The sequence below is a fragment of the Macrobrachium nipponense genome, chromosome 32 (genome assembly GCF_015104395.2).
Source record: "Macrobrachium nipponense isolate FS-2020 chromosome 32, ASM1510439v2, whole genome shotgun sequence".
Lineage (NCBI taxonomy): Eukaryota > Metazoa > Arthropoda > Malacostraca > Decapoda > Palaemonidae > Macrobrachium > Macrobrachium nipponense.
The window spans coordinates 65,150,974-65,165,331 of record NC_061094.1 but is presented as its reverse complement, the minus strand read 5'-3'; the positions used below and the strand labels follow the sequence as shown (position 1 = coordinate 65,165,331).

The window sequence follows — 14,358 nt, the reverse complement described above, 5'->3', positions numbered from 1 at the left end:
GACCGAATTGCAAAATGAGGCAAATTGATAAAATGATAGAAATATACAAATGAATGGAAATGAATCAAATGCATAGGCCTACATCAACATCAACAGAAGTCATAAAAGAGCTTTGACGATGGCAAATCACGATCTCTTAAGCATTATGGTCCAAAGGAGTTTATTTTTCTTGTCCTCAAAACAAAGGGTAAATAACTGTCTGTTGAGATCTGCTCTCTACGTCCGTCTATCAGATTATTTTTGTGCCTAACTACATAACAACCTTCTTATGTCAACGTACTATAAAAACAGACATTTAAAGCTATCAAAATAGCTTTCTTCAAGAAAAAAGCTAAGCGTATTTTAGTTTTACCAGACCACTGAGCTCATTAACAACTCTCCTAGTGCTGCCCCGAAAGATTAGATATTTTTACGTGGCTAGGATAGAAACTAGCAACGGGGGAACCTACAGCTTATTGTGGGATTCGAACCGCATCGAGAAATGAATTCCTCTGATTTCTCGTTGGCAGAGCGGTGGGAGGGGTGGGGGCGGGGGGGGGCGGGGGGGGGGGGGGGGAGAGAGAGAGAGAGAGAGAGGAGAGAGAGAGAGAGAGAGAGAGAGATCGAACCCGGACCCTGAGACCGGTAGTAGAGCAGCTTTCTCCAAGAAGAGGAAGCACAACTAACATCCATTAAGAGCTAAAGCCCTCATCAATAACCCTCAACGCTAACGGGATGATACCGACGGAAGCATATCGCATCAGTATACTAAGCTGAAGTGTTGCGAGTCTAACTTCTCCCGGGACAGTATCGTTACACTAGCAGATGAGAGAGGCTGGTTTATTGGCTCTGGGTCCACACACTGCTTCGACATCAATTTCCATGCCGTCATCATTAAACGCCTAAATGGACCTTTCGTCGCGTTAAATCCCAGTGGAGAATAACTTACGAAGATACTGGAATTACCAGCTTGTTTTTATATAAATGTTATCAGTGTTTAAGCTTTCGTCAGGTTAAATCCAGAGGTGAATATAAAATCAAGTCTATTTAAAAAAGAACAATTCTATCTTATATCAACAAGGACTGATATTAAATTATCGGGATGACATTTTAACATAAAGAGGTATGTAAAAGTATTTGGTCATTGAAATTGGAAAGTACATGCATTTACATACACCTGTAAGATATAGAAAAACATTCTCTGAAAAAAAAAAACTGTGCTCTAGATAGGGATAGAACTAAGGTTATGATTCACTCATGAGACAATTAACGTTATTGAATATAAATGCAATTATGGCGCAAGGGAGATGCTTCTCTGTAATATTCGAAAGTGTTGTAGAAAACACAAGGCAAAAAAAATAAAAGGTCGAACAAAAGGCAAAAATAACAAAAATGTAAAAAACGAACGAGCAAAAAAAAAAAAAAAGGGTAATTGTCGAACGAAAGGCAAAAAAATAAAAGTGTTGAACAGAGGCAAAAAAAAAAAAAAAAAGACAACAAATGGCAAAAAAAAAAAAAGGTCGAACAAAAGGAAAAAAAAAAGTCGAACAAAAGGCAAAATTAAAAAAAAAAGGTCGAACGAAAAGGCAAAAAAAAAAAGTTCGAACAGAAGGCAAAAAAAAAAAAAGAAAAAATGAAATGAAAAAAGAAAAAAAAGGCTGTCACTCCACACATCGACGGTTCACGCCGCATCTCATATTTCTTCAACCTTTCTCTCCATATATGTCATTATTGCGTCATTGTTTTCAATCCCATTAATAACGAGATCTGACAATCCCCTCCAATGTGCCATCTCTCATTAAGGCGATTTATTCCTGATCAAAATGTACCAAATGATTTACTCGTTCAATTTTAATCATTTTTGTTTCCTCACCTTTTACAAATTGATGTCGTCTTGTTGAATTAATGGCCATTTCTATAATAATAATAATAATAATAATAATAATAATAACTAATAATAATAATAATAATAATAATAATAATAATAATATTATTATTAATTATTATTACTATTATTATTATTATTATTATTATTATTATTATTATTATTATTATTATTATTATTATTACTACTACTACTGAAAAAGGTAGTGAAAATAAAATATGTATTGAAATGAAATGATCCCTAATCTTGGTATAATCAAGTTGATTTTATTATCGTTATCAACAATAACATTACTAATAGTAATAATAATAATAATAGTTATTATCATTATTATTATTACTAACAACATTGATAATAATAATAATAATAATAATAATAATAATAATAATAATAATAATAATAATAATAATAATAATAATAATAATAATAATAATAATAATAATGGATGCCAGGTACCAACTCAAGAATAGAGGCAACAGAATCAACCATCTGATGTTCATGGACGACATCAAGCTGTATGGTAAGAGCATCAAGGAAATAGATACCCTAATCCAGACTGTAAGGATTGTATCTGGGGACATCAGGATGGAGTTTGGAATAGAAAAATGCGCCTTAGTCAACATACAAAAAGGCAAAGTAACGAGAACTGAAGGGATAAAGCTACCAGATGGGAGCAACATCAAACACATAGATGAGACAGGATACAAATACCTGGGAATAATGGAAGGAGGGGATATAAAACACCAAGAGATGAAGGACACGATCAGGAAAGAATATATGCAGAGACTCAAGGCGATACTCAAGTCAAAACTCAACGCCGGAAATATATGATAAAAGCCATAAACACATGGGCAGTGCCAGTAATCAGATACAGCGCAGAATAGTGGAATGGACGAAGGCAGAACTCCGCAGCATAGATCAGAAAACCAGGAAACATATGACAATACACAAAGCACTACACCCAAGAGCAAATACGGACAGACTATACATAACAATAACACGAAAGGAAGGAGGGAGAGGACTACTAAAGTATAGAGGACTGCGTCAACATCGAAAACAGAGCACTGGGGCAATATTCTGAAAACCAGTGAAGACGAGTGGCTAAAGAGTGCATGGGAAGAAGGACTAATAAAAGCAGACGAAGACCCAGAAATATACAGAGAGGCGGAGAAAGACAGAAAGAACAGAGGACTGGCACACAACCAATGCACGGACAATATGAGACAGACTTAAGAACTAGCCAGCGATGACAATTGGCAATGGCTACAGAGGGAGAGCTAAAGAAGGAAACTGAAGGAATGATAACAGCGGCACAAGATCAGGCCCTAAGAAACCAGATATGTTCAAAGTACGATAGACGGAAATAACATCTCTCCCATATGTAGGAAGTGCAATACGAAAAGTGAAACCATAAACCACATAGCAAGTGAATGCCCGGCACTTGCACAGAACCAGTACAAAAAGAGGCATGATTCAGTAGCAAAAGCCCTCCACTGGAGCCTGTGCAAGAAACATCAGCTACCTTGCAGTAATAAGTGTACGAGCACCAACCTGAAGGAGTGATAGAAAACGATCAGGCAAAGATCCTCTGGGACTATGGTATCAGAACGGATAGGGTGATACGTGCAAACAGACCAGACGTGACGTTGATTGACAAGGTCAAGAAGAAAGTATCACTCATTGATGTCGCAATACCATGGGACACCAGAGTTGAAGAGAAAGAGAGGGAAAAATTGGATAAGTATCAAGATCTGAAAATAGAAATAAGAAGGATATGGGATATGCCAGTGGAAATCGTACCCATAATCATAGGAGCACTAGGCACGATCCAAAGATCCCTGAAAAGGAATCTAGAAAAACTAGAAGCTGAAGTAGCTCCAGGACTCATGCCAGAAGAGTGTGATCCTAAAAGAAACGGCGCACATAGTAAGAAGAGTGATGGAACTCCTAAGGAGGCAGGAATGCAACGCCCGGAACCCCACACTATAAATACCACCCAGTCGAATTGGAGGACTGTGATAGAACAAAAAAAAAAAAAAAAAATAAATAATAATAATAATAATAACACTCTCTGCCCTTCTTTTCACTGAGAGAGAGAGAGAGAGAGAGAGAGAGAGAGAGAGAAGGAAATGTTAATTTCCGTTTCAACCTCTGTCATCCTATCTATAAAATCCCCCCAATGCCAACCGTAAACGTAAATATTTTCCCAGCAATAATCCAAAGGAAACGTCAATTAATAGTTAAGGGCTTCCTCATTACAAATCTAAGTGGAATGGTTTACCTGAAGAGAGTCCAGACACATTAAAATGATTATATCCTCAATAAACTGTTCCCATTTATCTAGAGGAAATCGTGAGGTATGAAGCTGAAAACTGAAAGGGGCGACCCTGTTCGCAAGGAAATGGAGAGGTTGTTTCGGGTTGTAATATAATACTCACATTGATGGCTTGGAAAGGTTAGTTTTAGGGTTGTGATATAATAGTCGCATTGATGACTTGGAAAGGTTAGTTTTAGGGTTGTGATATAATAGTCGCATTGATGACTTGGAAAGGTTAGTTTTAGGGTTGTGATATAATAGTCGCATTGATGACTTGGAAAGGTTAGTTTTAGGGTACTGATATAATACTCGCTTTGATGACCTGGCTCGAAGACCATTCGGTTTTATAACGCTGAAATGACCGATTTCATTTCCGTTATAGGAACGTGATCGTTTAGCAAAACAGCGTGGAGTGATTGTTTCATGTTTTCTAAAGGTGTTAACTGTAATTCAACCTACATACTACTTACTTAATCCTCTGGCACCCACGGGATGTATAGGGCCTTAATGAATTCATGTCATGTCTGTTTCCTGCGTGTAAAAAAAAGAATACCTGGTTGCTGTATCTTGAACAAACTGTATTTCAGTACGGAATACTTATTTTCAGTTTTGCTGCAAATCACTTTTTTTTTTTTTTCTTTTTAGAAATGGGAAACAGTGTTATGGTTACGGGCACTCGTCAGATTAAGAGAGGCTGTAGTGCTTATACGTGCTATTTAAATATCTGGAAATTACTTCCATTTTTTGCTGACTTCTCTTATCTTGGTAGAGCGTAATGTGTATTATTTTTGTCATCTGTTTGAAGGCTTATTTTCCTGATTATTTGAAAAACATTTGCTATTCAAATTATTATTGGCTATTCTTTTCTCGTTGGCATTGAGTCACAATGGCATTGGAACTATTTTGGATTCTAAAATACCAATATTTGTTTTTCGATGTCTCCAAAAAACATTTTGGCTTTCCCTTATCGGTTTTGTAAAATCCATACAAATATTATGTCATTCCAGTATTCCTCGAACGTTAGTTTACTTAAAGGACGTGGAAATATTTTCCTTGATATTTTTCTTTCCTTTCAATATAAATAATAATAATAATAATAATAATAATAATGATAATAATAATAATAATAATAATAATAATAATAATAATAATAATAATAATAATAATAATTATAATGAGACTCAAGGCGATACTCAAGTCAAAACTCAATGCCGGAAATATGATAAAGCCATAAACACATGGGCAGTGCCAGTAATCAGATACAGCGCAGGAATAGTGGAATGGACGAAGGCAGAACTCCGCAGCATAGATCAGAAAACCAGGAAACATATGACAATACACAAAGCACTACACCCAAGAGCAAATACGGACAGACTATACATAACACGAAAGGAAGGAGGGAGAGGACTACTAAGTATAGAGGACTGCGTCAACATCGAAAACAGAGCACTGGGGCAATATCTGAAAACCAGTGAAGACGAGTGGCTAAAGAGTGCATGGGAAGAAGGACTAATAAAAGCAGACGAAGACCCAGAAATATACAGAGACAGGAGAAAGACAGAAAGAACAGAGGACTGGCACAACAACCAATGCACGGACAATACATGGGACAGACTAAAGAACTAGCCAGCGATGACACATGGCAATGGCTACAGAGGGGAGAGCTAAAGAAGGAAACTGAAGGAATGATAACAGCGGCACAAGATCAGGCCCTAAGAACCAGATATGTTCAAGTAAGATAGACGGAAATAACATCTCTCCCATATGTAGGAAGTGCAATACGAAAAGTGAAACCATAAACCACATAGCAAGTGAATGCCCGGCACTTGCACAGAACCAGTACAAAAAGAGGCATGATTCAGTAGCAAAAGCCCTCCACTGGAGCCTGTGCAAGAAACATCAGCTACCTTGCAGTAATAAGTGGTACGAGCACCAACCTGAAGGAGTGATAGAAAACGATCAGGCAAAGATCCTCTGGGACTATGGTATCAGAAACGGATAGGGTGATACGTGCAAACAGACCAGACGTGACGTTGATTGACAAGGTCAAGAAGAAAGTATCACTCATTGATGTCGAAATACCATGGGACACCAGAGTTGAAGAGAAAGAGAGGGAAAAATTGGATAAGTATCAAGATCTGAAAATAGAAATAAGAAGGATATGGGATATGCCAGTGGAAATCGTACCCATAATCATAGGAAGCACTAGGCACGATCCCAAGATCCTGAAAAGGAATTTAGAAAAACTAGAGGCTGAAGTAGCTCCAGGACTCATGCAGAAGAGTGTGATCCTAGAAACGGCACACATAGTAAGAAGAGTGATGGACTCCTAAGGAGGCAGGATGCAACCGGAACCCCACACTATAAATACCACCAGTCGAATTGGAGGACTGTGATAGAAAAAAAAAAAAAAAAAAAAAAAAAAAAAAAAAAAAAAAAAAAAAAAAAAAAAAAAAAAAAATAATAATAATAATAATAAGGATAAAGCTAACAGATGGGAAGCAACATTCAAACACATAGATGAGGACAGGATACAAAATTACCTGGGAATAAGTGGAAGGTGGAGGGGATATAAAACACCAAGAGATGAAGGACAACGAATCAGGAAAGAATTATATGCAGAGACTCAAGGCGATAACTCAAGTCAAAATCCAAACGCCGGAAATATGGATAAAAAGCCAAAATAAACACATGGGCAGTGCCAGTAATCAGATACAGCGCAGGAATAGTGGAATGGACGAAGGCAGAACTCCGCAGCATAGATCAGAAAACCAGGAAACATATGACAATACACAAAGCACTACACCCAAGAGCAAATACGGACAGACTATAACATAATACGAAAGGAAGGAGGGAGAGGACTACTAAGTATAGAGGACTGCGTCAACATCGAGAACAGAGCACTGGGGCAATATCTGAAAACCAGTGAAGACGAGTGGCTAAAGAGTGCATGGGAAGAAGAACTAATAAAAGTAGACGAAGACCCAGAAATATACAGAGACAGAGAATGACAGACAGAACAGAGGACTGGCACAACAAACCAATGCACGGACAATACATGAGACAGACTAAAGAACTAGCCACCGATAACACATGGATATGGCTACAGAGGGGAGAGCTAAAGAAGGAAACTGAAGGAATGATAACAGCGGCACAATATCAGGCCCTAAGAACCAGATATGTTCAAAGAACGATAGACGGAAATAACATCTCTCCCCATATGTAAGAAGTGCAATACGAAAAATGAAACCATAAACCACATAGCAAGCGAATGCCCGGCACTTGCACAGAACCAGTACAAAAAGAGGCATGATTCAGTGGCAAAAGCCCTCCACTGGAGCCTGTGCAAGAAACATCAGCTACCTTGCAGTAATAAGTGGTACGAGCACCAACCTGAGGGAGTGATAGAAAGCGATCACGCAGATCCTCTTGGGGACTATGGGTATCAGAACGGATAGGGTGATACGTGCAAAACAGACCAGACGTGACGTTGATTGACAAAGGCAATAAGAAAGTATCACTCATTCTTGATGTCGCAATACCATGGGACACCAGAGTTGAAGAGAAAGAGAGGGAAAAAAAATGGATAAGTATCAAGATCTGAAAATAGAAAATAAGAAGGATATGGGAATATGCCAGTGGAAATCGTACCCATAATCATAGGAGCACTAGGCACAATCCCAAGATCCCTGAAAAGGAATCTAGAAAAACTAGAGGCTGAAGTAGCTTCAGGACTCATGCAGAAGAGTGTGATCCTAGAAACGGCACACATAGTAAGAAAAGTGATGGACTTTCTAAGGAGGCAGGATGCAACCCGGAACCCCACACTATAAATACCACGCAGTCGAATTGGAGGACTGTGATAGAGCAAAAAAAAAAAAAAAAAAAAATAAAAATAAAAAAAATAAATAAAAAAATATAATAATAATAATAATAATAATAATAATAATAATAATATAATAATAATGATGATAATAATAATAAATAAATAAATAATAAATAAATAAATAAATAAATAAAATTCAAAAACTTATAATGTTTGTCTTCCTGGCTTCGTTGCGTCTTTAAGAAAGCCGGTATCTAACTCATCGTATCGTGAATTCATCTCATTATTTGACACAACCCCTTTAACACATGCACCGACCTACCCAAACAACCCCCCCCCCCCCCACAACAAGGCAACTAAAATAACTGGCATATTTTCACGAAAATCAAGACTATCGGTAAAAAGGAGAATTTTGTTCCTTCCTCTGATCGCCCGAGGCTGAGATAGGAAAAATTGGTTTCATAGGCGCTGGGTGGGAATATATTTAAACAGTTTTGTAAACGTCCCTAGTTTAATATTTTGCAAATCTTAGTTCCTTCGCGTTTCCCGTCTTCTTTTTCAAGCGTTATACTACGTGAGTTTTATTTCCTTCTTTTAAATGGCTGTCCCTCTTTTGCTTGATTTGTTCCTGCTATTTTCCTTATAACAAATATTATAAGCTTTTCTATTTTTTACTATTATTTTTCTTAAAACTGGACACGGTTAGATGTACGTAAAAATTATTACTACTTAAATAGATATTACCAACTTTTCAATATTTTTCGATTATTTTTATCAGAACTGGACAAGGTTGGATGTACGTAAACATTAATATTACTTAAATAGATATTACCAACTTTTCAATATTTTTTCGATTATTTGTCTTAGAACTGGACAAGGTTTGATGCTTGTAAACATGAATATTACTTAAATAAATACATATTACCTACCTTTCAATATTTTTCGATTATCTGTCACAAAATTCGACAAGGTTAGATGTGAGGAAAATTAATATTACTTAAATAAATACATATTACCGACCTTTCAATATTTGTCGATTATCTGTCACAAAACTGGACAAGGTTAGATGTTTGTAAAAATGAACATTACTTAAATAAATATATATTACCAACGTTTTTATAGTTTTTCGACCAGTTTCCTTAAAACTGGACAAAGTTGGATGTTTGTAAATAATTAAGTGCTACTTACATAAACCTTCGGCAAACTATATATTTATATTCTAAGCATTAGAATATAAATAAAATATTCTAAATTTGAACTTACAATTAGCCCATTTATGCTGGCAACTGATAATGATTTACAGTGCGAAAATTGGCCAGACAAGAGGATGAGTTTCTCTTCTCTCTCTCTCTCTCTCTCTCTCTCTCTCTCTCTCTCTCTCTCTCTCACATTTATTCTAATTTTTGTTGGTGGGATTTAGGCAGGTGTGTAACCTCCAAGAAAATAATTTTAAAAACCATATCATCCAAAAATGTAAAAAAAAAAAAAAACTTACAATTTCTCATTATCATTTTCATTCGTTTGCTATTTCGTTCGACGACCCCCCCCCCTTTTTATCAAGCAAAATTAGTCGCAATCTCAGCTTTCCCCGACCGTCTGAAAACGCTTTGGAAAAATATGCCCGGCTCGCGTATTTCTACCTCAACTTTTTTTTTTTCGTACTTCGCAATGAATCTCCTCCATTTTTCAAACGACGGTTGAAAAACGACCTTTATTTTTCGCTTCTATATTTCGAGTCGTTCCCTGATTTTACAACTCCGCCTGTTCAACTTTCTTTTTTGCGTTTGGAAAGGGAAAAATGGGTCCGAGATTTACATTTTCAGGGAAGAGATAATAAGTATGCTCGTTAGTCTTTTAGAGCAGTTTCGGTTTTGATTTTACTTCTTCATATATATATATAATATTATATATATATATATATATATATATATATACTCACAGCAGATGCACGTGACTTCGTTAAATAAGCGATTACCACAGGAAAATGATAGTCAGAAATCTAAGCGCTTTCGTGTTTACTGAGACGAAAGTGCTTGGATTTCTGACTATCATTTTTCCTGTGGCATTCGCTTAGATATATATATATATATATATATATATATATATATATATATATATATATATATATATATATATATAAATACATTTTATGGCATCACCGTCATTCATATAGAAGCATTAAGCTACGAATGTCCTCCTTAATATCTATTCGCTCTACCTCGGAATTAATGTATTTTCATGTATGTTAACAGAAGGGGAAGTTTTTAGTTGGCAAGAAATTCGTCGGCTCATGGACTCGAACCACAGAAAGAAAGAATTCAGGATGTACAGTGACGCTTTAGCCCACGAGACTATAACAGTATATGTTTTAATTCTTGAGTTTCTTACCAACTAAAAATTCCCCCCTTCGGTCGGTTAACTTATTTGAAAATATATTCATTCCGAGGTTACGTAGAGCGAATTAGATATTAAAGGACATTCCGATTGGAAAAACCTAATTCTATCTAATCCTAAGAATGGGGGAAACTTATGGGGGTGGGAGGTTTGTACATGCTGGAAGACTTGAAAATAATGCTTTAGATAGTTTCTGTGGAGACAGATCGTCAGATTTTTATCAGTGACTAGATGTCCCCTGGAGATATGGAGTAAATAGACACACACACACACAAACACACACACACACTCTCTCTCTCTCTCTCTCTCTCTCTCTCCTCTCTCTCTCTCTCTAGTAGCCATCCAGAGGTGAAAATAACTTCATTTCAGTTTTGTCGTAGAGTTAAATAATAATAATAATAATAATAATAATAATAATAATAATAATAATAATAATAATAATAATACTCGTTTCAGCTTAAAATCATGATATGGAAATATTATATGTAAAATAGAATCAAGGAGTTATTAATAATAATAATAATAATAATAATAATAATAAAATAATAAAATAATAATAATAATAATAATAATAATAATAATCTTTACTTCAGCACAGGGCCATGATATGAATGTCATATGTAAAAAATAAAAGATCAGACATATTAATCACACGCACTTCGCACTGAAAAAAAATGTTATTTCGACTGCTCATTAAGCCGAGGAATAAATTACTGTACCAGGAAATAAATTTCGCTCCTAAATGCTTCCAGACCTGACGAAATAAACAACCCCAATGTTTTTTTTTTTTTTTCTTTTTTTTTGGGGGGGGGGGGGGGGGGGGGGACGACGAAATTCCCAACGTAGCTTTGCTTTTAATTCCCCTGAATATGAATGGCGTCAGTTTGCGTTAGGAAAAAGCATCGTCAAATCTGACATCCGGGGAAGGTTCACGAAGTGAAACCCACCGCCATAAGCCTTCATGAAATTGGCAACCTTTTATATTTCCTGTTTTCTTTCCTTGGTCAGAATCCTGTTTGTGATTGGCTTGTGACCCAAATTAACTTCGAACGAAATTCAACTTATTATTATTATTATAATTTTATCTGTCACGGCCTTCCTATTCGACTTGGTGGTTTTTATAGTGAGAGGTTTCGGGTTGTGCATCCTGCCTCCTTAGGAGTCCATCACTTTTCTTACCATGTGTGCTTGTAATAGAAAAAATGTATATAAAAATGCAAGTTGAATACGAAAGGTAATATTGGTTCGTGTCATATTCAAGTCATTAGCAAATGTTTTCCTTTCTTAGCTAGAATCCTGTTTATTCATATTTTGTTTTAAATTTAAGTTTTAATCAACAAGTATCTTGGGTTTCGAGGAAAAGTGAATAAGAAACATGAAAGCTATAACCGATTCGTCTCGTTTTCATGTTAATGTAAATGTTCATGTAATTGAGAATTAATGAAGGATAAATAAAGTGTTACATTTAACGATAAAAGTAAAACATAATAACTATTTACATTGTGGAAAAAGAGTTAAAAACAAGATTAAATATATCCCCGCGTTCATTTTTGACAAATATTCGACAAAGGTAATTTATCAATTCGAAAGAAATTCTGAGTAATAATCACTGATGCTCAATGAAGAATTATATCTTTTATATTATTTTTAATAAGAATAGGTGACAATTTTGGCTGACAATCACTTGATGCCCAGTGAAGTATGATATTGCAAAGAATGATCTTTTGTTCATATCAACACCATTAGGAACGATTTGCATACACATTTTCTTTATGGGGTTAAAAGGGAAATGAGTTATACTAAATATTCATTTCCAGAAAAAGATGCGAAGAAAACCACAGATAAAAGAATTCAATTCACAAATGTACTTAATTAATAGGAGACAATATTCAAGGTCATTTAGATGCATATGACGATTATAGGAATTAGGAGAAAAATAAATAATTAAAAACCCAAGTGCAATAAAAGATGAAATAGAAAACCCCCATGGTTAAAACACGTATAAACTTACTTTTTTTTATATGTATTGAATTTACATATCTTTAATTGGATTTCCGCCATTCGGGCGTTTTTTTATTGAAGTTTTCAATGTTCTTTTGATGTCAATAGAAACGCTTTTATTGCAGTATTTTTTCTTTATTGTCAGTGTGATGACTTATTTTTTATTAGCCATAAATAAAGAGGCAGTTTGATGTTCGTTTAGAAGAACGCTTCCTTAGCTGATTCAATTGAAAATGTGTAATAGTTAATTAAAGAATTTTGAAGCCCAATTCATTCATTTTGCATTGAATTTTGTTAGGCGAATTCTGTAGAATTTACGGAAAATTCTCTTCAACGGTCACAAACAATTCACCTTGATAATAATTGTTACAGTTTTAATATCACTCAAATGCATTTCCGTGCAATATAAAAAAAAAAAACACTTATTCATGAACCAGGGTCTGTGCAAATTAGCCTTCCTCATTCGAGACAAAAAAAGAAATAATAAAATAAATAAATAAAAAATAAAAAAAGTCGATGACCTAAGCGATGCATTTAACCATGGACCATTAAAATACTTACAGTAATTACATTAATATCAAATGCATTGGAACCATGAGGCGCATAACGTAAAAAAGAAAAAAAAACTTTTTTATATTTTTCTTGGTTTGAAGTACAGTAAGGCGTAAGAGATTTATCCTTTTCATTATTGCTGGCATTATATGAGAAAACACTTAAGACTCTCCAAAATATATTATAAGTTCTAGAGTGTTTATGGAGGAATTGCAGTTGGCAATGTTCAATGGAAAGCACTGCAATGATACCTTTGGACGTTTGGACAGAAGAACTATATACAAGACTCAAAATATCTCAACCATTAAAAAACTACACACACACACACACACACACACACACACACACCAAGACATAGTACATATAAAGACACGCATACATATATTATATATATATGTATATGTAAATATGTATATATATATATATATATATATATATATATATATATATATATATATACATATATATATATATATATATATATATATATATATATATATATATATATACATTATATATTATATATATATAATATATATATATATTATATATATATATATATATATATATATATATATAAAGTGTTTATGTATGTGCTTGTTGCGCTTGTTTTACCTGTTTGGCAAATCTTTCCCCTGTGCTTTTTGCTTCAGCACTGTTGGGTGAAGGCCTATAAACAACGCGCCACGTTCATTTAGTACAGACGTCCCAGACTTCCAACATTGCGCTGGGGTGGCAGTGTATATACTGCCATCTCCCTTGGTTTGGAGTTTCCTAAACGGCGTGAAAAACGTGAGGTTTTTCGGCCTCAGGAGAAAGGAAATCTGCAATTTAGGCGCTGAATTTCCTCCCACCGAAAGGCCTAGATACATCCTTTACTTGGAAGCTTATTTACCTCGTGGAATTTATATATCTTTTCTGTGCCCTGAAATATTGGGATTTTCAGGCAGTTGTGTCCAGTTTGTACGTCCTAATACCATTGCGGCGGTTGTCCTCTGTAAATAGTGAACGTACGAGAAGGTCATTTGACACATTGTGGGTAATATCTCAACCACGGGGTTCACAACCCACCACTAGGAATGATTAACTGTGTGATACGTTACGGTAGTAGTAATTTTTAACCGTCCCAATAACAGTCCCATCCCATATATATATATTTTATATATATATATATTATATATATATATATATATATATATATATAAAGAAATAGTATAAAAAGGTCAATTGATATATGTATATATATACACAAAATACAGCTAAAATTAAAACAGCTTCCGAGCAATGTTCATGAATGAATTTTAGGGGCTTTCATCAAATGACTTAGTGTCTGGTAATTCAATCGTTTTCATACCACGCTTATCTAACCCTCTGGATGTGTGTACATACAATAATGCGGATATT

The 14,358-nt window shown here is 35.0% G+C and overlaps 1 protein-coding gene across 1 annotated transcript in view; it reads right to left on the bottom strand.

Moving 5' to 3' along the window:
* Nucleotides 1–13,896: 13,896 nt before the first annotated feature.
* The window catches only part of LOC135207451 (basic proline-rich protein-like), a 2,543-nt gene continuing 2,081 nt past the window's right edge, over nt 13,897–14,358 (bottom strand). Inside the window, exon 2 of the mRNA XM_064239177.1 lies at nt 13,897–13,949. Within this exon, the coding sequence (XP_064095247.1) occupies nt 13,897–13,949 (53 nt within the window). The remainder of the gene's footprint in view (nt 13,950–14,358) is intronic.